General features: G+C 41.3%; 1 protein-coding gene across 1 annotated transcript in view; it reads right to left on the bottom strand.

The window, feature by feature from the left end:
- Ryr3 (ryanodine receptor 3) overlaps positions 1-27,168 on the bottom strand; it is a 535,270-nt gene that overhangs the window by 20,400 nt on the left and 487,702 nt on the right. The window contains exons 74-91 of the mRNA XM_076570297.1: positions 26,592-26,688; positions 24,698-24,804; positions 24,285-24,336; positions 23,296-23,352; positions 21,974-22,073; positions 21,742-21,821; positions 19,506-19,582; positions 16,662-16,735; positions 16,391-16,408; positions 15,915-15,995; positions 15,029-15,117; positions 14,007-14,135; positions 11,087-11,191; positions 9,245-9,326; positions 7,257-8,587; positions 1,816-1,874; positions 1,032-1,203; positions 22-108 (exon numbers count right to left, since the gene is read on the bottom strand). Of these exons, the coding sequence (XP_076426412.1) occupies positions 22-108; positions 1,032-1,203; positions 1,816-1,874; positions 7,257-8,587; positions 9,245-9,326; positions 11,087-11,191; positions 14,007-14,135; positions 15,029-15,117; positions 15,915-15,995; positions 16,391-16,408; positions 16,662-16,735; positions 19,506-19,582; positions 21,742-21,821; positions 21,974-22,073; positions 23,296-23,352; positions 24,285-24,336; positions 24,698-24,804; positions 26,592-26,688 (2,797 nt within the window). The remainder of the gene's footprint in view (positions 1-21; positions 109-1,031; positions 1,204-1,815; positions 1,875-7,256; positions 8,588-9,244; positions 9,327-11,086; positions 11,192-14,006; positions 14,136-15,028; positions 15,118-15,914; positions 15,996-16,390; positions 16,409-16,661; positions 16,736-19,505; positions 19,583-21,741; positions 21,822-21,973; positions 22,074-23,295; positions 23,353-24,284; positions 24,337-24,697; positions 24,805-26,591; positions 26,689-27,168) is intronic.

The raw sequence follows: 27,168 nt of genomic DNA on the forward strand, positions 1-27,168 counted from the left end.
AACACCTCAATGAAGTATCACCTTATAAAAAAGCAGGATGAAGTTGATAGCGAAGGCTACAAACAGAGCAAGGAACCTCAGGTTGTAGAAATTCCTGGCCAGGTAGTGCTGGAAAAAAAAAAGGATAAGCAGAAGTAGAAGAGCCAAGGGTAGGAAGGAGAATCTCCCTGTCCGACTCTGGGGAGAGGTTTGCAGGGTATCTGTGCCTCAGTTCCTGCTCTTCTAAGAAAGCCCTGGCCTTGTCAGCACAGGCACAGATTGTTTGAGGGAAACCAAAAATGTTGATTATTTAAAAATGGCTTAAGAGAATGTCTGAGGGATCCTTACCTTGGGTCATGTCCCAGTAAACCAGATCTCTCAACATGCAATTAGCAAAGAGAGAAGCAGTCCCCTCCCCTACACAATGCAGCCAGACTGTGGCCCAGAGTTCTTATCCCTTTCTGAATCACAGCCCTAGGCACCTCCTTCACCCACTTTCCCAGAGTGTACCGTTCTCGCTGCCATCTTCCCTGGAAAACTCAGCCCTCGGAGGATGTACCTGCAGCAGCGGGGGAGAATCTGACCCTGCATGGGGCCTCACTGATGGTGCCAGCTAAAGTGTAATCCTGGCTGAGGAGCAAGTGAACCTCAGGGGGCAACAGATCAGAAAAAGAACAAATATATACATACTATATATACACTGAAGCTTGCTAGTACCTACGGCAACGATATTTTGGGGGCTAGTTGGGCAACATAAACTCATAAAGAAACTTTTTTCCTTATCCCAATGGATCGATTTATTGAAATTTTGGACCAGGATCAACTAAGTCCCCATGAGAATGCACAGTAATCTGCTTGGGAGTGGTGTCCAGGTAAGCCCCATTTCCTTCAACACAAGAGAAAGAGGGAGATGAACAGAAAGAGGAGAAGAATGGGAAGGAAGGGGTGGAGGAAGCATGTCTAAGGAAAAGCGACACACACCAGTGGCCAGCTCTCTGAGGTCTGCCAGGCCAGAGCCTCTAGGAGGAAGGAGCAAGGGGCAGAGAGCTCACCAGTAACTTGGTCTGGTAGATTTCCAGCCCTTTGAAGAAATTGGCCATGAAGGCTTCTGGCTTCTCAGCCTTCTGACCACGCCGTCGCGTCTTCTTCAGTGGCACTTGTGTCCACAGGTACTCGGCTTGTCCCTCCTCCTTGGCTTTGTCCTCCTTTTCTCTGTCTTCCATGCTGCAGGGGTGAGATGCTGACTCAGCATGCAGGAGAAAGGCAGGCCGAGCTTGGCCCTTATCAACCCACTGCCTGGCCATGAACTCTATATTTAATGAGTAGTGACTATTTTGATGAGCTGACATGTACACTGGATATAATGAGTATGTGCTGTTTGGGAATTACACTTAACAACTTTTTTTTTCTCCCTTAAAAAATGGTGTCTTTCCTTACTAAGTAAGCCTTCTTAGGATTAGCAATGGTACCTATTCCTATAAACTTGAGCAGGAATTAAATGTGATGTCTGAAAGATCTAAGTACAGGCCTGCCATATAGTAGTTATTCAATAAACATCACAAATTGTCTACTCTCAATGTTATATGAAGTTGCTAAATGTGGGTATTTGACAATTTGTCCAGTCAATGCAACCCTGATGTACTATTGGAATTATAAAGTTAATAACTGTATTATAGAGCTGAGGTTAAATAAAAAGTATGCCCAGGGCTTGTAGAATACCTGTTGCTTGCACGGATAGAAGTCAGGTTTTCTATTTAACCACAGTTACACAATGGCAGCTACCAGCCAACATTATCTACCACAGCAAGCAGAGTAGCCCACGCCACAGGAACTTACTCAGCCTTCTCAGATTCAGCCTTTCCTTCCGCGTCATGCACTGCTTTCATCTCTGCTGCCTAGATCAAAACACAGCAACCAGTCAAGACTTCCTCAGAGCAACAAGTCCAGGATGAACCTTTCTCTTTATGGTTACAATTCCCAGTGCCCCCCCCCCCTCTCTCTCTCTGTGTGTGTGTGTGTGTGTGTGTGTGTGTGTGTGTGTGTGTGTGTGTGTGTGTGTGTATGTCCCAAACCTCCAACCCCTACCCCATTTTGGCTTCTTTCAGGATTTCAGGGTACAAAGTGTCTTGCTGTACATCAAACCTGCTGCTATGGAGAGAATTTTCAGGCATCTGAAAATTCAGTTGCCCTCCTATTATTCACTCAACTCAAGCAGGAAACTTACACTCAAACCTTAAGTGAGCCCTATAGAAGCAGGAGGGAGATAGGATATGGGTTTCAGGGTATCTAATCTGGAATCCCCCTCTATCTGACAAGCTTTCTGCCTGTCCCCAATCCTCCTGTCACTTTCCTGGTCCCTCTGCCTGATAGCCACTGCACTCAGAATAAAACCAAGCTCCTCAGTGAGGCCAGCCTACCCTGTAGGGTCCAGGCTTTCTCTCCATCTTTGTTCTCACGTAGTACTACTTGACTTGTTTTTCTATTCCAATGCTCCAACCTTTCCTCTCATGGAAAGGAGTCTGAATCCTTCTGTGCACCAGCAACTTTTCAGTAGTCTTACCCCTGCCTAGATCATGAAATCCTGGCTTTCCATATGCCTGTCACGCTTCGGGATTTGGCTCAGATCTTGTCTTTTCAGGAACCCTTTGGCTGCCCTGATTATAGCAAATGCTATCAAGAGTTATATATCTATCCAGAGGACCTAGATGATTCCACCTTGTCCCTTCTAACCCATTAGTTTGTTTATTAACCTGAACAAACATCACCAAAGGTGATTATCTTATTTACTTGTTATCTTTTCCCACTAGAGACTAAGTTTCAGGAAAGCAAAACTTTTTTTGTTAACCAGAACAGAGTCTGGTGCACATAGTACCTGCCTTGATCAAAGTCTCTATCCTTTATCAAATAGTTCTGTGTCATGAGCCTATCCAAGAGGCAATGCAAAATGATTGTTACAGGAAGGACACCTATGCTGGTACCTCCTGCCCTGGCTCTCCACACCTCTCCTCCACTTCTCAATACTTCCTTTGTGGCATACTTCTTATTTGCACTGACTTGTTCAGTGTCTGTCTATAATTTATAATTCTTTAAAATTACAAGGCTAAAGGCTTTCTCAGTTAGCATTCAATTCTCAGACCCCAGAATAGTGACATGCGCATGTTAGCATGTCACTAGGTTGTAAAACAGAGTAAAATGGCATATGGGTATATATTATCTAAAAAATTTTATGTCTTCCTAAATGTTTGTTTCTGCTTTTCTCTAAAGATTTAGCACTATTGGTCTTCTAATAGTCCAAGTTCAATTAAAATTTAAAGCTGACTTTGGAGTTGGAGAATGGCTCTCTCCTTCTTTAAACTCAAGCATGTTGTTAAAAGGAAAATGCAAACTCCCTGTATCATGCCAGAATAAAAGAGCCATCTTCTGCTATGGGACAGGACAAAAGCCAAATTAATTAAGGGACTATTCTATTACTAATCTCAACTCTTTGATTCTATTCTGATTCTTTAAACTTTTCTTAAAGTATGAATTTTTTATCAAAATTTACAAGATTAATATATATATATATATATATATATATATATATATATATACATTTTAAACTTTGTTAAGATATGAATGGTCATATAGAGTACTAACTAATTCTAGAAAAAAGGCTTCAATTAGCTGCATATATATGTCTTTGTGTTCGAGTCTCTTATCAGTTTTCTGGGAAATCACGGCCAGGCCTAACATCAACTGAAGTCTCCAGAAAGAAGATGGGGCCCCACAACAACAACAACAATTCCATGTGGACAATAGTAATATCACTAAGCTGACAAACATCATCTACAGATCAGCTTTGAACTACAAGGTGCTCAGAGCAATTTTGAGATGACTAGCTGAGATGATCCAGTCTCAAAGACTACTTGAATAAGGACTTGAGATAAACCCTGAACTTTGGCATTATACACAGACTGGATAATGAAGGATATAGTTACCTTTCCTAGAATTTGACAATTAACCTAAATTTTTTCTTTCAGGATAAAGATAACTTCACCCATACCCAGCAGGAAGCAATTTTAAGAATACAACGCCCACATTCCCAAAGAGGTGGTGTGGGGCAGGTGGTTTTTTGGTCTTTTTAATGGGTTTTGGGTCTGGGATAATTTTCATTGTTTAGGGGGGTTGGTTACAAGTTGTTGCCAAGGGTTAGGAAAAAGGCTAAGCAAAGGAGATTAGATTTAAGGTTTTTTTTTTTGTTTGTTTTTTTGTTTTTCAAGACAGGGTTTATCTGTGTAGCTTTGCGGTGCCTTTCCTGGAGCTCACTTGGTAGCCCAGGCTGGCCTCGAACTCACAGAGATCCACCTGGCTCTGCCTCCCGAGTGTTAGGATTAAAGGCGTGTGCCACCACCGCCCGGCAAGGTTCTTGTTTTAAAAAAAAAAAAAAAGAAAAGAAAAGAAAGAAAAGAAAAAGACAATTACTAGTTTTAAATACTTTACATTGGATTGGATTTTTTTTTTTTTTTTTTTTTTTTTTTTTTTTTTTTGGTTTTTCAAGACAGGGTTTCTCTGTGTAGCTTTGCGCCTTTCCTGGAACTCACTTGGTAGCCCAGGCTGGCCTCGAACTCACAAAGATCCGCCTGCCTCTGCCTCCCGAGTGCTGGGATTAAAGGCGTGCGCCACCACCGCCCGGCTTGGATTGGATTGTTTTATATTGTATACAAATTTGAAATTGATATTGTTATAAAATGCTATATGTATATTTCTAATTGTATTTATACCATTCATTTAACAATGTAATGCAATTTTCTAATCCTTGAATGTTATTATTACCAACTATTAGGATATAAAGAAATGAAAGTTAGTAGTTAGACATTACAATAGAACTTGTAGTCATATTAGGTATGTTTTAAAAAAATTGAGCAGATATATTTTAGACAGGTCATCTTCAAACCCTTCAGAGATCTACAGAATATGGCATTTAAAATGTTTTAATAACTTAGAAATTTTTCTTTTTTGAGACATGTCGGCTCCTGGCAGTACCAATCTATTTCAGAGAAAATATGGGCATTGAAGAAACTGCATATGGAGTTAACTTTCATTGTGGCAAAAGTTAGCCACTGGACAACAAAGTATCCTCGAATCAACAGGACAAAATGAACAGACAGAACATGAAACAAAGGACTACTGATTCTTGCCAAAACAAGTGTGGTTATGGCTTTATAAAAAGGCATCTTCTGAGGCCAGGACAATATGGCACCATCCCTGAAGTGGCCTTTGCAATCCGGAAAAGGTACAGTGCCCTTTTCTTTGAAGGCAGCTGAACAGGCAGTGGGCCAATGGCTTCTGTTGTGCAATGGAACAGCAGCTGAAACAGTTATTTTTGAAGAGTAACTAAGCTCACACCCCTCAATAGTAGATTGGCATTTAATAGAGGGATATGGAGAAGAAGAGGATGCTGAGATGAAGCCATATATACACAGCCAAGAAGAATGGACAGCTGAATTAAAAAAACGTCAACAATTTCCAGAATTTAAAATCCTGAATCATGACATGACACTAGTGATATTCAGGTGTTTCTGGTACATGGACTGCTCTCACCCAATGTGAGGTTGAACTGTTGACCTTGTGTACATCCTACTTCACAAATGAGTCTGTCAGATACACTAAGCCTATAGGCTGAAGATGATGTTCCAACACTGCAGAGAAACCTCAGGTGACTGTCCAGGCAGCTGACTGTTTCTGTCAACTTACAAATTTTTTGGAAGTTGCTTGCATGCACTTCCTGTTTTTATTTTTGTTAGCTAATATTATTTCCTTCTTGGGTCTCTGACGGAGTTGAAGATTAGTTAGTTATAGTTGAAGATTAGTTAGTTATAGTTGAAGATTAATTAGGATAGAAAGTGAATTAGATACATTTTGGACTTACCAAAATAGGATATATAATGGAATTATTGTCTCTGATTTATCAAATACAAATGGACTAGACATTGTTTAGGTATTTATTACTTGTATATATTGTATATAGTTATTGTACTTTTGTATAAAGTTTTTCTTATGTTAGTTATAACCTTTGGCTTTTTTTCTTTTTATTAAAATAGAAAAGGAGAAATATGGTAGTATTTTATTTGTACTGAAATGTGATTTTAATTGTATGTTAATAAATAAAGTTGCCTGGGGGTCAGAGCTATTAGAGCCATAGAGCGTGGCGGTGGTGGTGCACACCTTTAATCCCATAGATCTCTGTGTGTTCAGGGATATAGACAGCACTGGAGACATACGCCTTTAAGACCTGGAGGGCTGTACTTACAGGCAATGATGAGGCAGTCATGTGTTTGGGTTTACAACTAATGAGAAGGCAGAACAGAAAGACTATTTAAAGACATACACACAGGAAGTAGGTCTCTTTTGGAGAGCTGGGAGCACCGCAGGAGGAAGGGTAAGACTTTAGCTCTGAGCTCTGACCTCTTGACTTTCTCTCTTTTACATTGGTTCTGTGTTTCTTATTTAATAAGATGGTTGGTTACATCTATACTAGGTGACAATGAAGTTAATGGATGGATGTGATTTTTGTCTGCAATCTCACTTCTTCCTTTGATGCTAAAGTGGCATGGGTGAGTGCATATTGCAAGAGAAGGAAACACCCAGAACATCCTGTGGCCAATGGTCTCTAAGTTACTTTTGTCTTATCGATTTGATCTAGTTGACTGACTCAAAGCCCTAATGATAAAAATGTTCCAGGCGTGATCAGACTTACTGACATAATAGGCTGTCAATAAACAGTAGTAATTATCATCATCAATATCATATGATGTTGCTAAGTATTAGTGTTTAGTAACCTTTCCAGCTAACGAAACTCTGATCTATTGGGATTATAAAGTTAACAAGAGGAACAGAACATATCTATTATAGAGCTTCAGGGAAAATGGAGTTCATCAGAGCTTACAGGGTATATAGAAATGCTGCCTCATAAGAAATCTCCTCACTCATTACATTTGGTTTCCTATGCTTTCACTGAATCAACCTGTGCACCATGAACACTAATAAAAGTCTGAAGCAGGTGAAGATTTCGGATCATCTATGTTCAAGCTCTACAATGTACTCTAGTAGTCTTCTTGGTGGCTAAACACTGAACCACTCATCTAAGTCACAATGTCCCCATACCTGGCAAATCTGGGATGTCAGAACAATTCTATCTGAACAAGCATTAATGTTATTACCTGTGCAAACCATGTACTGATTTCAAGACGTGTTACAGTCATGTGGGGACAAGGATAACAGACAGAGATTATGCTCACCTGTGCTTTCCTTTTCTTCCGCACAGTACTCTCTAATGTAGGAGGTTCATCCTTGCCAATGATTTCAGAGAGGTCACCCAATCCCACTTCAGGACCTTGTTTTAAACCACTTTCTTTCTTGGAGTGGATTCCAAAGAGATCTGACATAATGTCTGTATCTCCCGGCTCACCCTTTACAAAGTGGACCAGCTCAGTGGTGACACCCAGCTCAATCACTTCTGCCCTGTCAACTTCCATTGCATCATCATGGATCCCAAATTGGGTGGGGTCAGGCATGTCACCTAGGATCTTGGTCACTCTGATGTTCTTTGCTCCTTCTACAAGGCCCCCTCCAAACACTGTGTTCCAGAGGATCTGAAAGATTCCTCCCAAGATGGTGAAGAGCAACTGGAAGAGGCCCACGAACAACGTCCAGAAGAAAGAGAAGAACACCTTCACCAGCTCCTTCGCACTCATCTTTTTTACATTCCTGTACTGTTTCCTGAGGTTCTTCAGGGTTGCCCTCTTCAGAAAGTTGGTGACATTTCTCTTTGCTGAGGCACAGGCCATGGCAAAAGCAGAGGCAGATTCAAAAGACTTATCTTCCTCCTCCTCCCTGTCCATTTCTATTGCATAAGCAGAATCTTCACCCTCTTCCTCTTCCTCTTCTGGTCTGTCGGTTGAGTCAGATTCTGAGATCTGAGATGCTAATTGCATCTCGAAGATTGTGTCCTCACAGAAGTTCACAAACAGCTCCATCTTCTCTTGCTCCCCACCCTCATTGACGACATCAAAGATGAACTGTCGCTTCGATTCCTTCACTTGAGGTTTTTCCCACTGAGTTCGACTGGACTCACTGATTTCAAAATAAACACGCTCGATTTTCTTGGCCCCACCCATGATCTCAATTCGACCCAGGTATGGTTCAAAGTAATTTAGCACACTTTCTGCTGGGTCCAACAGACACTTTAGGCGAGAATCATTTGGCATGTGTTCGGAAAGATTTGTCAATAACACTGCCACATTGAACCCAATGTCCTTGGCTGGCTCATGGAACCGCTCTACAAAATCAACATAATTAAACATGTCGTTCTCATCAGCCTCTGTACATGAAAGGAGAAAGTCAATCTCTGACTGTGTATATTGCTTTAGACCTTCCATGGCCTTCTGGAATTCTTTTCTGGAGATGATCCCTTTACCATCTGGGTCATATTCTTTGAAGGTGTCTGAGCTGGTTAAGTCTTTAAGTTTCAAGAACATGTCAAAGAATTTCAAGATCATCTCTACATTAGTAGATGATTCTACCAGTGTGTCAACCATCTGCTTTCCAATAGTTCCGTTTACCACATTTCCTGTGAGGCAGGTTTAAAAAGACATACAAATACGTAAATGAACCCAAGCTATCGTGTAACTGAACAGGTAGCTCTTTTTAGAAGACTTTTGTGCCAAATTAGTCAGTTCATTTCTGACCATGATGGTTTGGAAATAGTTAGAGAGCAGCAAGCCATAACAACTACCCCATCAGGAGCCAAGGGGGAAGAAACCCAGGGCGAGAGGGAAATGGCCAAGCCATGGCCTTGTTTCTGCCTTGGGGCCTAGGAGGTGGTACCTATCAGATCTCTGGGAATATGTAGGGATACATGGTGTCCCTTTGATCCCCTTTGACCTGGGAGGGTGCCCAGTTAGATGGCTGGCATACACAGTGGCAGCCAGATGTGTCGAAAGCAATGGGGAGAGCGAGAGGATAGGGAGGGGCAAAGCTTGGAGGTTTTCCCCAGTTCATTCTGGCTTTCCTATTGGCATCAAATGCGTTGGTTTCAGGCTTTGTCCATCAGACCATGTGCCCCTCACTCATTCTTTTTTTATTTTTTCTTTCTGAAAATTTGTCATTCTAACCAATGTCTATTGACATCAGTGACCTGCCGGAAGGATAATCTGTGTGATTAGTAAGGTTAGCGCTCAGACCAATTACAATCATGTGAATGCCTAGTTATACCAAACAGCCCAACCTTCCAGTAGGGACAGAAGCATCACCACCATGTCCTGAAGGAGATCCAAGAGTTCCTTCAGCAGCTCGATCTGACTGGAATCCTAGAACAGAAACAGGAGATACCCCTGAGCTATCTGATCCCTCAGCAAAGTACAGGGCAGTGAGCAAGGAGGGCCTGCTCTGGAAAGGTTAGGTGAAGGCTGCATCAAAGTCAGGAATGAGCTCCCTTCTCGCTGTAAATGAAGGTAGCTTATATCCACTGCCTGTAGTACGGGAAGACTCATCCATCAGTGCTCCTTCACATTCTCCTTAGGACAAATGTGGCGGATAAAATGTCCGTTACTCAACGCTCCCTAACAGCCCCATCCACTGAAGAGCCATCGGGTACTGTCTCCAGTTTATTTTGTCATTTTTCTATACTGGAGGACTACCTCCCATGAGCTTCATGGGAGATACTGTTGTAATAAGGAAACATTAGATTACCAAGTAGATTCTCCTTTCTTCCTGGATTAATTTAACCTAGTTGTAGTTGGTGGTGATCAGGGTGTCACTGAATTCTTAAAAGAATATGTCAGCACAGCCACTCCTCTGGATGGTCTTGATGTTTTGTTTGGTGTTAATTTAAGCAACACAGGCAGACTTCTGCAATGCAGGCTCTGTGCTGCAAACCTTTGGCATATATAGGATGGGATCTGAAGAGCTCATCTACGGGTGAAATTAAAATTAGAAAATAATGCTTGGAGGAACAAGCTGAAGATAATTTTAAAAAATGTTCTTTGGGTCACACCTCTTTTGCAGATTCTGTCTTTCTTGTAAAATGGCATAGCTCTTTGCCCAGCCATTCAGTTTCCTGAGGGACTCTTCCCTACCTATTGTGTGTCACAGCTACATTTGAAAGAAAGAAAAACACATAGTAGGGCAGACTATTAGAGCTGAGAAGAGGCCTAGAGGTCATTCCTTCTAACCCTGAATGTTTTATAGATGATGAAACCGAAAGCCAGAAGCAGTGAATAAGTTTCCAAAAGTCACTGATGAGGAGGTGGCAGGGTAAGGGCTCTTTTCTCCAGAGCCTCTACACCACACCATCATGGTTGACACAGACATGGACACGCTACTGCCAAATTAGTAGTCCCCCAGGAACCCTCTTCCCATAAGGCCAGAGTCAAAAGGGGAAAAAAATGAAGCGTTAAACAGCACATTCCAAAAGAGAGGAGGCAGGTATGACAGCCTTGAAATTTTTTGTGTGTACATTATTTAAATGAATGCTGCAAATGTCCCTCTAATCAGCCTGAAACACATCTTGAAGTGCTCCCTCATGGGTTGCCATGGAGAGAGGCGATCTGCTACTACATACGCTACATTTATTTGTTCATAATAAATGCTCTGAGTGATTCTGATTCATCTTGCCAGAGAGATGGGGAGAAAGAGAGGTAGAGATGGGGAAGGAAGGGAAGCAGGGGTAAGGGAGGGGGCATTTGTGGATGACAGAGACATGCAACATTTGGCAGGTGGGAAAGGTCAGTGGGTAGTATTCCAAAATGACAAGACAGTGACAAGGAAGGGGATTAGTACCATGGAAAGCAGTGTTGAGGCAGTTACAAGATAATAGGTTGGTGGGACACAAGGAAGGAAGAAGCTGCATTCATGCAAAAGCCCCTCTGGGACTCAACCCCCCTGCCCCACGCTCCGGGCATTCATCCCTGCTTCCCGTTTGGGTCCTCAGTTTTAAGAATGAGACCTAATCTGCTTGGCTCTTCCAGCCTTTGATTGAGCAGCCACATCCGCAAGAGGAAGTCCAAAGGGTGAGAATTAATCCAACATTTTACAGGAATGGAATACACAGGGGAACAGGCCACAGTACCTGAGAGAGCTTCATCTGCATGTTAGCAAATACATGGAGGAATCCAACCACCGCATCCCACAGCCTACTGTGAGCCAGGCTCTGCTGGTTCCCAATGCAAGGGCCCTGTAGAGAGAAGAGTTCCTCAGAGCCTGTCTTAGGAGGTCATTTGACTTGGGTTTATATGAGAGGGCAGTGTTTTCCAAACTCATGTATTTCATGGTTCAATATTTTTTCAAGATACTTTTTATTCTTCCCAGTGGATATTCTATCTAGGGGGGGCAGTGAGGATTTCATAGCCCAGTGATTTTCTTTTAGCTCCAGAATGAAGAATATAGTTAACAAAATAGTTAAATACTGTAGTTAAAGCAGATCTGAAGGGTGTTTATCTACACTTTCTTCACCTATTTCTTTCCCTGCAAGGCTTCTAAGGAAAACAAGGGTGTTGGAGAAGACAGTTATGAAAACCAGGCGTAATCTACCACCTGTTGCTAAGTGCTACAACATCTGACTAATTGAGGTTTAAAATCATAGTAACAATCCTAGTGATCAACTAGTTCTAGGATTTTCATACTAACAATATAAATATAAATATCAGATATAAATACCATCTCAGATATTTTTCTCAAAGCTGAATATAGGATGATTTACGTTACCAGTTTGTCCTTCTATGACAATAACTTTCCTGTTTATGATCATTATTAAATCTCCATCATAGGCTATTCTTGTTTTTTTTTTTTAAAAAAACATTTAATCTATCTCCAAATTTCTCTTCAATAAGACATATCTAAAAAGGACACACATACTACCTCAAGAATAGGAGTGTCTTGGTAGGATCCCCAAGGGAAAGTTTAGAAGAAGAAATAGTGTCTGTTTTCCCAAATCATATAAGCATGTTTAAAAGTCACTGAATCTATGTTCAACTTCTTGGCCCTAGAGGCCAATGAGTTCATTTTGGAACAAAACTGGTTGTTGAAAGAAACAGAACACAAGCTTCTCTTTTGTGTTAAGTACTCCAGGAGAAATCTTTCTTAGCAATTTTCTCCTTTCTACATCTACCCTTGGGTGGGATACTACTGTCCCTTCCTTAGTGAAGCCTTTTTTTTATTTTTGAGTTTTAATACAGTTTAACTTTGCTACATTAAAAAAACTCATTTTCCAGGTGGTACAATAAATTTAGTATTTATTTTTACAAGAAAATAAAATCTGAGTGAGCTAGTTGTCTCATGATATGGACACTGGATGAAAATCTAATTGCCTCCCTTCCCTTTCTTTCTTTTTTTTTCAGTATTGGGAATTGAACCTGGGGTTTCACACATACAAGGCAGTCACTCCACTACTGAGCTATAGCCTCAACCATTTTAAAATAATCTAAATTTTGAGACAATCTCCTTAACCTAGCTGACTTTGAACCCACTCTCTACCTCAGGCAAGTCCTGAGCTTGTGATCATCCTGCCTCATCTTCCAGATAATGTTTTTCATAGAACAAATTCCAACTCCATGATATAAAAAAGAGCCACACTCTGAGATTTACTTTTGACTTACAGAATGGGGCAAGAAGGAAATGATAGTACACAAGGAAGGGGATGGGACATTCCTCATGTCTTTCCTTGTTTCTTCTTCAGTTACAGCAAATCGAAGTAATTACTGACATTATTCTTCATGCAGTCTCCCACAGTCCTATCTCCATAACTTCCCCAAAAGGCCAGTATATATCTTTATTTATCTACAGTCTGAATGTCTCTGTGATGACACTAAACCCTGAGGTTCATAAGAGCTTTCTCTTCCATTAAACTCACACATATGTCATTCGTTTTATATCTTTGTTGTCTGACTCTGAGTCTCAGTATGTTGTTGAAGCTATCCTCAATTCCATTTCTACATGTTTGGTGCATCATAGTTATGATTTGAGGCAAATTATATATGATTGTTTTAAATCATGTGTGATCATCTCATATCAAATATTTTTTAATATTTATATGCATTTTCAACTATATTATAAGCTCTTTCATGGTAGAGACAATATATTCTGTTCTTCCTAGGAACCAAGAAGAGAACACAAGATAAATGTTTTGTTCAGTTAATAAATGTGCAAATATTTTATTCATGAGTTTTCTGGTTATAACATAAAAAATGAAGTCTCAATTATGCTTCAAAAAATCTTGTATCACAGAAGGCTGATATGGCTACTGATTATATAGACAGGTTTACCTACATATATCATTCATCTTTCTTCACAGTAGATAGACTGTTGTAGGAAATGAATAGAACATTTTATGGAAAGAGAAAGAATACTAGAACATTAAGATATTCACCCTGAAATCCACTTGACATTACTTCTTTCATAGTAAGAGCTCAAAGATTCTAGATTTTTATTGTTATTTATTTCATTTTATGACAGAGTCTCACTGTGTTGCCCAGACTAGCTCCAAACTCAAGATCCTCCTGCCTCAGCCCCCAAAGCCCTGGGATCGTAGGCATGTGCTACCACAGGTAGGCTAGATTCTGTTTCTTTTTTTAAAATCCCTATTAGGATATTGCTTATGCCATTATTCTATAATTCTATAAAAGTTTCTCTACTTCACTCTCCATGCTTACATCATCAGATATTGGTAGTTTAGACTGAAGAATTTTAAGGTAAATACGTTTTTCATTTATTTAAAGTTGTTAGTCTAGAAAGAGAAGCAAAATATAATGAGGTAAATGAAAGTAAAGTATGACAACACCAAGAACAGGTCCCACTAGGGGACCACAGACTGTAGGTTCTCATAGACCACAAGTACCAATGGTTCTTTTCTATAGATAAGAAATAATGCCAGCATTGGGGCTGAGTATATTGGCCAATCACTATGTGCATCCAAATACTCTTTAGAGAATATAGAAAGTGAGAATGTTAAAAATATTCTATTTGCTGTTAACTCTGTACTCATTGGCACCTACCTGGATGTACTCTGTAAGAGAATTAAAAATCTGCTTGGTGACTGCCAGAGCTTTAGAGAAATTGTGCTGTCCGGATTCATCAATGATGTCCTTTCCTGAATAGTACCAATAGAAATCGCTGATTGATTCCTAAAAGCAAACAGCAGAGTTTGACATTTCTCTGATTGAATTTAAGGAAGATAAACTCAACGGACAAGAAGAATCCCCTATCTCTACATCTCTGCTATGACAGGAGCTAGAGAGCCTGCAAAGATGGGCAGAGATAGCTGGTCCCTAGCGCCTTTCAAACACACATACTTTTCCACAGAGAAGAACATGTAAGGAAGACACACAGCCTTTAGCACCAGGGAGACTATGCTATACAACATTCAAAGGGAACCATGTCCATTGAAGATAATAGTGATTAGCCATAGGTTATTTGATCATTCTTTCTTGACCACTATAGCTGGGTCTTCACTGACTATACTAAACAAAGCCCAGCATTTTATAACAGATATTTTCATAATTAAGTGTCCTTTCACTTTCTCTTTGAACACATGTTTTAGGAATGAAAACTTTCCTAAGTGTGAGGACATAGATTACAACTCCTTCTTTGAGGGTTAGGCTATATAGGCATTCTCTGACTTTTGCAGGTCTAATGCATAAGTTTTCAACTTAACAATGGTATGAAAGTGACATAGATTCAGTTGAGTTGAAATTGTACTTGAAATTCTGAGATTTTTCAGATACCTATTTATGGTGTGATGTTTTCTTACAATGTTAGTCAGTAGTTATGAACCATAGTGGAGGGTCAGCCACACAATCTTAAGAGCAAATCACCAAAATGCGATAGTGTATCATCTCACTAAACTGTGGCATTCAGTAGCTAGGTGTATGAAATGCATCTCCACCTTATGGTTGGTTTATCAGGACATAGTTCCATTGAGGAACATCTGTATCCTGGGCCTCCCTGGCTCTGCACAGCAGTTGCTAACTTATGTAACTATAGATGAGATGCACAGTTTCTTATTGTTCCAACTCACCTGCAGACGAAGCAGGTAGTCCACGGTGCTGATTATGATGTTCACGGTGGTGGTATTGCCCATCTGAGTCCTTAGGAAGTTCTGAAAGTCTGAGAACACGAGTGCTAGGTCAGAATCTAGGACCATTATACCAAAGGGAGCCAGGCATACCCTCTTAGCTGAGCTTAGAAGTGGCATACTATGAGGGCAAGCCTCACACAGATAATATATTTGGAGCCTCACAGATCCTGCTCTACTCTGAGCTCTGACAACCTTATGACACATAAAATATGGGAAGATTCAAGAGGTTATATAAAAGGAATGGCTGGTAATTCTGGGAGTGGTTTAGCCTTGGTGACACTAAGCAACAGCAGCCATAAGTCTAATGATTATTTTATATAACCTTTCTTATTAAGGACTAGATGAACTTGGATAGTGTGGTGGTTTGAATGAGAATGGCCCACCATAAAGGCTCGTAGGCTTGAATGCTTGGTGACCAGTTAGTGGAACTGTTTGGGAAGGATTAGGAGGTGTAGCTTTGTTGGAGGAGGAATGGCTTTGTTGGAGGAGGTGTGTCCCTGGAGTGGGCTTTGAAGTTTAAAAAGCCCATGTCAGCCCCAGTCTCGCTCTCTCTGTCTGCTGTCTGTGGATCAGGATGTAAAGCTCTCATCTACTGCTCTAGCACCATGCTTGTCTGCTTCCCACCAGGATGGTCAAGGACCAACACTCTAAAACTGTAAGAAAGCTCCAAAAGAAGAATTGTCTTGGTAATGGTGTCTCTTTACAGCTATAGAACAGTTACTAAGAGAGAAAGCAACTATCTGAATCAAGTGGAGTCCACTGAACTGAATGAGAATTGTGCACACAAATGCTATTTTCCATTGACAAGTCAATTGTTTCCACTCACCACTGTTATGTCCTTCACAGAGCAACTGTAGGAATCTAAAGAGATCTTGTGTGAACTCATCATTCTGGAGTACCTTTTCACCTTGAAAACATAATATGTACATCAGCATTTGTACAACATCTCAACAAGGAAAACCTTCTAATGCAAATGACTCCAAAAGGGTTTGGAAATGGGCCTCTGGACTAGCATTGATAAACCCAACTAATTGGGAGCCAAGGCTGCAGAGTACACAGCCCAAACAGTAAACTGTTTAGCCCCAAGACACATCATGTAATGAGAACAACTAGTGCAACAGCAGCCAGTGGCTCACAGCCCATAATAACCCATGCTTTAGAGATAGAAGGCACTTCTTTAATTAAGCATCAAACTGCTGCGTTAAACTTGACATGCAACCACCAGACCCAAGTTGTGTCTGTACCAAAGCAATTAAATCCAGTCTCTTAGGATTTGCACACATGGTAGGAACTCACACTTACCTCGCTCACGGACAATGACTGGTGATAAGAGGGAAAAGAGAAAATACAAAGTAAGAAACCCATGGATACTGTAACAAACTTTCTTCAATTACAACTAATTCTAGGAATACATCCAGCCTGGATGCTGGCCTTAGCAACACTGCATATAGAAATGTTTGGCTCAAATGGAACAAGTCTTTGAAGACAAAGAAATTACATGCAAAGGCTCTGATTAGAAAGAGTTAATATTTTAACCAGAAGGGGATGACCTTGGCATTCAATAGTTACTTACGTGTTCCTTCCTCTGTAACCATTCCCAGGCCTTCAGCTTTATTCTGCCTCTCAAATGCATTCAAATCAAGGACACTTTTAATTGACAAAAGAAAACAAGGTTCAGGGCTAACCACACTGGAAAAATAGATTTCTAATGTAAATGTATTTACAAAGAATATTTTCTCTCTTTATTTTCATAAATAGACCAACACATAACAACATGGTTAAAAAAAGCCCAAAGTGCTTTGGGTTTGTGCCAAGCACTGTGGTTTATGGATGTGACAGCTCACAGACCTTGTTATATGCACAGAGAGGTGATGGTCATTGTTCAGTTTGAATCCTTTCTTATGGGTGAAGGTTTAGAAACCCTTCCCAAATCAGGAAGAGATGAGTTGTTTCTGAGATTTCTTAAGCTACACTCTTACCACTAGCTCCTTTTTCTAAAGATCACAGGAAATTGTGATCCCTAGTGTCTAGAATGAAGATTGGAGAAGAGAGCTAGAAAACTAAGATTTCAAAGGCCACACCCTTTTATGGTTCCTGCTTTGTTCAAAAGCCAGTAGCAGCTAGAATTAAGCCTTCTGTGCAATGGTGTCCCTAAATTTGTGAAAAGTTGGCTTCTGTTCTTGTCCCCATTTTTCCCTACCTTCCTAGCTACAGTCAAGTTTTGTTGAGGCAAGAAGCTCCAGTACCACCACCCAGGCTGGGAATGAGAACACTGTGGGATCAGATTACTTCCAAGTAAGCATTCTTCTGTTTTCCTAATAGTTTCATTCCTTCTCTGGTCTGAAAAGTGTCCTAGAGCAAAATGTTTTATAATGGTATTGCTCTTAGGGACATGCATTGATGAGCCTGTGAAGACAAACATTAGCCTTAATTCTGCTGGTGTTCAGAGGACATGGTTGCAGACTAGAGAGATATTAGCACTCTTTTTTTTTTTTAATTTCCTTTTTGGGGACTCATGATTTCTGAAACTTGGGGGAAATTTTAAACAGAAACCAATGAAATTTTTATTGCTACCTTTGTTATTTTTCTTTTTAAAATTAAAAAAAAATTATTTTTGTGTATAAATATTTTGCCTGCATGTACCATGTACATGCCTGGTACCCAAGGAAGTCAGAAGAGGCTGTGAGATTCCCCTGGGACAGGTGTTTATACATCATTGTGAGGTACCATGTGGGTGCTGGGAACTGAACCTGGGTCCTCTATAAAAGCTACAAGGCTCATATCTCTTCTGACATCTCTCCAGGCTCTAGCTTTGTTGTTTTTCCTATCCCAGGCTGTGGGATAAAAAAAATAACAAAAAAACCCAAACAAACAAAACAAACAAACAAACAACAACAAAAGGTCTGCTTAAAAACCCCAAATTATCCTGCAGTTTTGCTATTTGGCTTTTGCTGCACTGGGTTGGGGGATGGGGCAGGTGGGAAGGTGAAGATAGGAAATGACATTTGGTCCTTGTTGCTTTGAAGCTTTGCTTCTGAAATGGTGCCATGCATTTCTAAGTCTCACTTTAATCCCTTAACACCCATGTTGAATGTTTTAATTTTCCTTCTGCTTAAGTATTTTACAGAAATGTATTATTTGTGTAATAATCAAACCCATTAAAGCACCTTAAAACTTCTGTGAGAAGTCACCTGGCAATGAAGTGTATGTCGCTTGTCCCTCTGTGCTATCATTATGAATGAATTATAAACAAATTTATCAGTATCAAGTGCTGCAGCATACTGAGAGAACTCCTAGAGACCTAATGGAGATTTCATGAGCAACGTAGAACTCAGTTGTCTCGATTTTGCCATCCCTGAGTCCACAGGGGCTATTCTATCTTCAGTGAGTCAGGCCTGGCAATATTACACTTACTTTTCCTGAGAGAGATGATCAACTAATAGACTGTTAGTGTAACACACACACACACACACACACACACACACACACACACGAGAGAGAGGTAAGAACAAGGGGTTATGCTGCAGCTCAGATGGTCTCCTTGTTGCCTCAGGGTACAATTGATTTATTTGATTTATTCAATCAAATAAGATTGGCAAAATTATGAAGTCTACTGAAAGGATGTTCATTCTCCAAATTTTCAAATGGAAGACATCATGTTTTATCTTAACTCTTGATAGCTGGAAGAAAATGAGTTAAGTAATTGTAACTCCAGTTTCTGACACTTTTCTTAGATTGATAGCTCATTTTAAAATGAGCTAGTGTGGTGGCTTCAGGACTTTTGGACATTTATTCAAAAGTGGGTTCAACCATGATGGGCAGCTTACAAATGCATAAGATCCACTGATAATTTGATGCTTTGCTTTTTAGTCTGTATCAAAATTTTGTTCCCATGCCAGGATAGACCTCTGTCAAAATGGATGTATCTAAGTATATTCTTACCAAATACCTATTCAACATCAGAGGATTGTTAGGGGGAAAAGATTACAAGCTGTCTCATGGGTTGAAAGAAAACAACCTTCACTCAGAGTGAGATATTCCTCCTCCTTTCTATTACTTATTTGACTTCACTTTTGGAGGTCTGCATGGTTGAGAAAACTAACATAGGAAGAAAGGAAGAGGGGGAGGGGAGGGGAGGGGAGGGGAGGGGAGGGGAGGGGAGGGGAGGGGAGGGGAGGGGAGGGGATGATACACCACAGCACAGGGAATGACATTTGTGGCTGAGGGGGATTATTTTTTCTCTTAATGTTTGAATGTAATCCTGAAGGCTAGTGAACACTCTCTAGGATTTTAAGGTAAGTAACTGCTGGATCTTCTCAACAATTCCATGGTAAGGTAGCTGATTTTGTATACCTCTTCCTGTCCCCATTTCTCTTCACTTGTTTTTAAGAATGCTGAGTGCTTTCCCCATACTTACCTGCAAGACTGCATAAGACCAGAAAGGCTTTGAAAGAATCCAGCATCTTTTTTCTCTTTTAAGTAATCTAGCATTTTCTGCAAAGGAGAGACAGTTTAGAGGGAAGCAGTGAGGACTACATCACAACTGATGGTCTTCCTCATCCTGGTGGAGAAATGGCAAATCCCCTGCCATGGAAGCACACAAAAGCAGACTTAGGGCTACATCTCAGGATTACTGGTGTAGCTGAGGGAATATAACCTCTACACCAAGGTCAGGGAACATCTGAGAAGAGGCCAAAAGACTGTAAGAGCAAGAGGACCAGGATGTTAGCTGGGAGACTGTCTTCCCTACAGTACAGGGAAGCTGCACCCATGACATCTCAACAAGAGGTTGCCTAAACAAGGCCTGAACAGTATCACCACCAGATGACATGCCAATCTGTTTGGGGGAAAAGAAGGTCCTATCCTTAGATGAAGAACTACAGACAATTAACAACTACAGACAATTGATGAGAGAGAATCAATCTTCCCCAAGGACGAATCCCTTGATAGGTGATCCAATACCAAGTGGTCAGCCCTAAAAACATACATTTGGGCAACACTAAATGGACTCAGCAGGTTGTATTTATATGCTTATATGAATGCATACATGTAACTAACAATTAAGAAAAAAATGTGCATGAGTCAAACCATCTACTTGGGAAGTCAGATTCTATTGTACAGAGGCTTATTGTTTTTTTGCTATTTCAGTACAGTGTAGTAGACCTTTGACATTTGTGGATTTATTGTTTAAAGTCTTTACTGCTTTGGATGGGTGTTAGGATGGTGACATTGGAATGTTTATTGGTGCTGAGGTACAATCTCAGTTGCTCGTTGTGTGAGTGGTGTTTATAGGAAGAGCTGAGAGAGCCACGGGCCTGGCTCAAAGCACAGAAATGTTTACTTTGTTCCTACGGCCTTAGTTTTTAGAAAGGAGGAGTTTTTTGTGACATAAAATTTTTGTATATTTAAAAAAAAGACCTGGCTGCAAGTTAGTTAGCTGATATGTGGTAGTAGAAAAAAAAAGAAAGTAAAAATTAGAAAGAAAAATAACAATTCTTAATGAGAAAGTGCTTGGGAAGATTTGAAGACTAAGAAAACATTATGTGTAAGATAGTTACAGATTCAGAGACTTGCAAAGGCTCTGGGATATACCTTTATGAATATTAAAGTTCTGTTTGAACTCGGTGCACAGAGATGCTTCAGGTCACAATGGTTCTCAACCTTCCTCATTCTGAAACCCAGTATGGTAACTGGGTATTGGTAACACCCCAACCATAAAATTATTTTTGTTGCTACTTCATAACTGTAATTTTGCTACTGTTATAAATAATAGTGTAAATATTTTTGGAGAAAGAGGTTTGCTAAAGGGGTTGTGACCCATAGGTTGAGAACCACTGCTTCAGGAGCTACTCATGCATGCCTACGTTTTCCAACCAGTTCCAATTCAGACACTGAGTGACTAGCAGCGGTCTGCATACTCACTGTGTCATCTTATGCTCACTAGAAAGTAACCAGTGAGCTAGGAGGCTTTGCTGCTTTATTTTGTAGTCTGGGAAATTGAATACGGGGCCTTGCTCATGTCAGGCAAGTCCTTTGTCACTGAGATATATCTCTGACCCTGGGTTTAGCAGACAGAATCTCACTCACTATGTAGCCCAAGCTGGCTATGAACTCAAAATCCTCTAGTGTGAGCTTCTCAAATGAGGACTTAGTTTTATTGCTCACGGTAATAACTTCAGCCTTTACAGCAGAACCAGGCATTGTGAGCAATTTGTAAGTAACTGTTAGCAACTGTTTAACGAACAGGGAATAAGTGAATGAATAGCAGTATGTGAGTTACTTGTGTGGTAAAGCTGCTCACAGGTTAAAGGGCTGAGATAAACACCAGAGGCTTCAGAAACATCATCCTCTGAGGATTTACAATTCTGCGGGAAAATCTGAGAGAAAATGCAATGTCTTGTTCCTTTAATCCCAGGTTAAAAAAAAAAAAACAACCAAAAAACCTTTTTATTAAGTACACACTTGCATGCAGACTCCCAGCTGTGGTTTTTATCTGTGTCCCCAGCTACTCTGATATAATTGGCCACGAAGGACAAACACCAGCCAAGCAACTGTGGGTGGCCAGCCCTCTTGGAGCAAATCCAACTTCATCGGTGAGAACTGTCAAATGGAAATACCCCAGGAGCTCTTCACCACCCGCCATGGCACATTACCTGTTGCACACCAGCATTGCCTCCATTCAGAATGGCAATCCCCAGCTTCAGTGTCTCCACCACCATGGGGCTCATCTCACCTGCCAGGGTGAAGATTTGATTGAATCACCAAGGAAAGAGGTGGTAAGTTATACCTCCAGGGCTCTCTCCAGGCTTGTTAATGTGACTGCAGGTCATGGTGCGTTAGCTCTGTGCTAGTCACCCAGGGTCTACCTAGAAACAGGGCCATCACCTTTGCTGGCACTTATCATCTGAAGGACCATCTCGGCAGCACCACGCTCATGCAAGCGCGCTTGCTGATACAGTGTTTTCTGCTTCTCCATCTCCTTCTCCTAGAAAAAGAATCAGACGGGAAGATTTGCTCTCAGCCCCTCCAGTGCCCCCATCCCTACCTGCTGCCCATGTTCCCCTTGAGTAAATGCAACCTGGCGAGGTACACTGAGAGCAAATCTTTCATAGCCTAAGAAAGGCAATGCACACAATTTGAATAAAGCAAACCTCTACATTTTATTTTCAGACCCGGCCTAGCTTCCCCAAAGAATCTACCCATAATTCCCTCACTCTTGAATGATGGATTTTCCATTCTTTATGTTGACAGGTAACAGTGTTTTCCCCTTTGATATTATAAAGCAAATTATTATTATTATCATTTTAATAGTGAAGAGCAGAAAAAGGAGATTCATTCAATATGGCCACTCTGGGAAGAAGAGCAGAAAGATCCAGCAAATGTTCTCAGTCTTAGTCTTCAGGGCCCTAGCATGAGGGTAGGGTTTACACAGCTAATGAAGCAGTGCAGGTCAAAGTCTGGAGCCGTCGGTCACCACTGTCTCAGCTCCAGTCTCTCCTGCAAGGCCACCTGACAAACTGTAAGTCTTTCTCCTGGAGACAAGTTCCTCCTTGGCTGCCTCTAGGGCTCTAGCTTTCCCATCTCCCAGCAAGCAATTCCTTGCAAGGCAAGATTTAAATGTGCTTGTTTTCAATGTTCTATTAAACAAGGACGATGCTTGAGGGTCCACCTGATTATATTTGTCTGAATGTAAGAAATGTCCCTGTATTTACACTGCAGACATGTTCTGCCAGAGCTGGTTACCAGAATTGTGATGACCTGCATTCACTTTTTTTATACTTTTGGGTCCTTTGCCTGTCAGAGAATACAAGAACCTAAAATTGTATAATTTTAGGAGTTTGGGGCTTCTTCACTGCCTTGAAATAAAAACTACTATCAATTTGTATTTATAGAGTAGTATAGGTCATCCCAATGTCCTTGATTTTTCATTTTTGGTTGTTTAAATTTGTCCTTCTACAGCCTGTAACTACAGTATATGGGAGGTAGAACATTTCCCATCAGAACCAACCTAGTTGGGAGTGGACGTTGCTGATGAGCAGGTTGTCTGCTGCTTGTCAGCCACACACACAGGCAGATGGCAGAGTCATGGCTAGATTTGCTGACACAGCAGTATAGTGAACCTCATAAGCAAATGGCAGTCACCATTCTGAAGCCCCAGCCTATTGGCCTGCAAGGGCCCTGGTTCTAATATCTTTATGGAAACTCACTTCAAATGTTTTTTCCTTGTCTTCCTCTTCATCTTCATCCTCACCACTCTGACAACTCTGGGTTCCATGGAGTAGGGAAAGGAGGACACAGAAAACCAAGTTATAGGGAGTCTAATGAGCACAGTACTTCTATGATATTTTGCAAGGGCAAGGTACAGGCTATTATTCAGAGACTCCTTGGGACCTCAGCGCCTTGTAAAACTAGGAACATTTTGATCATTGCAGGGCAACATCTATTTTAAATGTCATTTCTGCAATGACCAAGGGGTTAAGGAACAAAAAAGGAGAACACAGAGCTCACATATCCAACAGTGACCTGTTTTACACAGATATGAATTCCCTTTCCTAACAAAGTTCTGATGTAAATGAGAACCAAGGAATGCAAGGACTTTTTGTCCCCATTAAGACATATACTGGGGCTGTGAAAGTAAGACTGGGATTTCTGTGATGTACACCCTAAATTGTCACTGTGTACTAGGGCCATGAGACACAGAGAACAAAGCAATCCGGGTTCTTGTTTACCAGCATCTGTCTCCTCTTTCCTGAATGTTTTTCTACCTGAGGACAGTTTTCTTATGTATATTCAGCATTCCAGAGTTTGTCAAACTTCTGGGTGGCACCCACAGGCACCATGCCTGTAGTCACTGTGGCTCCTCTAGGACACTGGAACCTTTTTCTAGTGTCCAGCCTGTGTCCTTCGTATTCACACAGACTGAAATTCCTGGCCTCTCCCAGTCGCTAGCTGAAGAGGTAGAGACATCTTTGTGTGTAGGCCCTTTAGTTAGCCTTTAACTGCACCATGAATCCAGCCACCAGTTGCCACTATTCTATAGTCTCAAGGTGTCACACTTACGGTGCAAGAGTTGCATGATGCCTAGAACCTGTGTCATGGCCGAGCCCCAGCCTTCTTGCTCACATAACAACTTGATATACCCCAAGAGGTCTAAAGACAGATAGACTGTGACAGAGTGGTGAGAACCCAGGTGTACCTTGGCCATCATGCTGGAATAGGAGGTGTACAAGGGGTCATCTTCCAATTTGCTGGAAATAACAGAGAAAATATTTTTAGCAGGCTATGTTCTGGAGTCAACAAAAAAACTACTAAAAACCACATAAATTCCAAGTTTAATGCACTAGTGAACTAATTAGATACTTTGACTCTGAAAAGCTGAGCCAACATTGGCGTGACATGGAATTTAGGAGTAAAGTCACAATTCTAGGCCGTTCCATCTTTAGTCTGTCTCATATTACGATGAGAAGCCTGTCCCCTGGGCGTTTCCTGGTGGCCATGAACAGAGCCTGTCAGTTATCAAATCCCTTCTATCCTCTGCTGACCACAGAGGGGCAGATATGACCAAGCACTATCCCTGGCCTGTGGGAAGAACACCATGGTGATGCTGACCTCCTCTCTGTGAGTGCATTGCGGCTAAAATGCAGAATGATTTGGTGAAGCGGGTCAGGTTGCTTTTCTGTCTCTTCCTCTTCCTCTTCTTCAACCCTGGGAGATTTCTGCACAGAGCAACACAGACAGATTTTAGGCACAGATCCCCGCAGGCACCATAAGAGTGCATGCGAATAGAGGAGGCAAAGCGCAAGGCACAGAGGGCTTCAGGCTGAAAGCAGAGAAAGGAAGCCTCTACCAGATGCTTATTTCAGGGGAGGGGTCCTGAGGATGCAAGATCGGTACAGACAGATACAGGAAGCCTCTACCAGATGCTTATTTCAGGGGAGGGGTCTTGAGGATGCAAGGTCGGTACAGACAGATACATTTCTCTCAGCCAGTCAAAGACACATTCCAATGTTTAATTAGATGAAATAAAAGAAAGCAAATAGCTGACCACAGGGAAAGAGCTACGGACTCAAGTCAACTCATGCAAGTTGTGGGCACCCCAGTTCAGGAGGGGAACCCTGCTGTCACTTAAGAAACTGAGTCCCTCTAGACAATGCAGGGAATTTCTTCTGGAGAGCAGGCTTGAGATAGAGGTGAGACAAAAGTCACAAATCTCTGGGGCTATTTGGGGTCCAGTTGTATTATTTTAGTTGTGTTTTTTTTTCCAAGCATCACAATGTAGATACAAGTATATAAAATCAGGGCATGAACATGACTTAATAAATTTAGCAGACTTATTTCAATACTGTAATGAGAGGGACCAATTCAAAATCTTACCATAGTGTTAGTCTAGATTTAACCTAACAAAAATGTGTCTCTCTGTTTTAGCTTCACAGTATCCTAAAATGTGCATTGTTCTGCAAAGGTGCTATTTAGGAGCAGCAACATTCTCCTCTTACCAAGTCACTTCTCTGTTTTTATAGAAAGGGAAATAGTAGCTGGTATTAGTGGCAACAGTGAAATTTTCTGGCAGAGGCCAAGTCAGCAGGGTGGATAGACTTGGTGAATTGGTGAGAACCATACAGGCTGTGTGCATGGTTCGGCAGTAGAGGGCTAAAATGCCGCTTGCTGCCAGCTTCACACCAATCAGGAAAGTGGGAAGCCAAAGGCAGCACCTTTCTAGTCAACAGGAGTGTGTGAGTGTGTGTGTGTGTGTGGGGGGGGGGGTAGTAAGGGACCTGAAACCAAAGGGAAGGAAAATGGGGAAGAGTGATTTAAAAGAAAGGGAGGGAGGGGGCAAAGACACAGGATGATAGCTCAAAGAGAAAAACAGAAGAGAATGAATGAGAAACAGTAGAAGATTAGAGCCAAAGGCAAGTGAGAATAGAAAATGAGGAACTGGAGCGGCAAGGAGAAAGAGAACCACACGCTGGCCAGAGAAGAGGAGGGAGGGCTTATTTTCCTCGGAGACAGGATGAGGCTGCTCTCTTGTGTTCCACATCCAGTGGTTTCAGAGTATGACATCTGTTAGAGAGAGTGCATGCCGGATTTAAGAGGTGCAGGAAAGGCCATTCTTTAGATGCACCTTCTTAACAGCAGAGCTGCTGTTATGGATGTGGGGTCTTAGCAGGGCGTAAGCAGGACAGGGGGCCTCCTGCAACCAATGGTGCTCAAAACTTAAGGTGGCATGAACTCCCCATGACACAGCTGTGCACTTTAAGAAACATTAGTTGTTAATGGTGATGGAGATGAGGTGAGGACATCATTAGCACCTCTAATTGAAATTCCATCCTCTGGCTCCTAGGACCATTGGCAGCATCACCCTGAGAATTTAGTTAGTTCTTTTCAGGTTGATACACCACATGCATTCTCTGTGAATGCCTGATTTTCACAACATATACAAACACAGATACAAAAATCAAACCCATTCACACCCGTGTCTGCTCCCAGTTCGTTCGGTACTTACAGCCAAATCCTGTACTAGTTTCTCTTCAAAGGAATATGCCTCTGTTTCTATCCAAAATCTCTGATAGCCATGGAGGAAGAGGTTAATAGAGCGGTGCCTGAATGGAAGGGTAAGAGGGGGGTCAGGAGAGTTGGTGGGCTCAGTATTTTAGTTGGGGTGGTTAGTGGTTAGTACGCAGGATAGACTTTTTGTACAATTCTCATCTTCTGATTGGTCAGGGCATTCAGTAGCTCACATAGTTCCTTCCCTATAACTTGTAAATACTGGAGTTCCTTCTGAGCACCATAACCAGAGCAAGACACAGCATCCCCATTTAGTTCTACTGTTTTGTTTTGTTTTTTAAATCACATCGCCATTCTAGTGAGAAATAGCTGATCAGATCACGTCTGGAAATACTTGCTTCGGATGGTAGTTTAGTTATTTCTTGATGAGCTCTCTGTCCAGGTAATACGATTGAAATCGTGTTGTAGTTTAGTGTCAGACAAACTGTAAACCCTTCACTTCAGCTTCCCCACCTTCCCCTAGGCAAGGAACATATCAGCAAGGTACTCCAGTGGTTACTTAGGAAGGTAAGACC

Source organism: Peromyscus maniculatus, chromosome 4 (assembly GCF_049852395.1).
Source record: "Peromyscus maniculatus bairdii isolate BWxNUB_F1_BW_parent chromosome 4, HU_Pman_BW_mat_3.1, whole genome shotgun sequence".
Classification (NCBI taxonomy): Eukaryota; Metazoa; Chordata; class Mammalia; order Rodentia; family Cricetidae; genus Peromyscus; species Peromyscus maniculatus.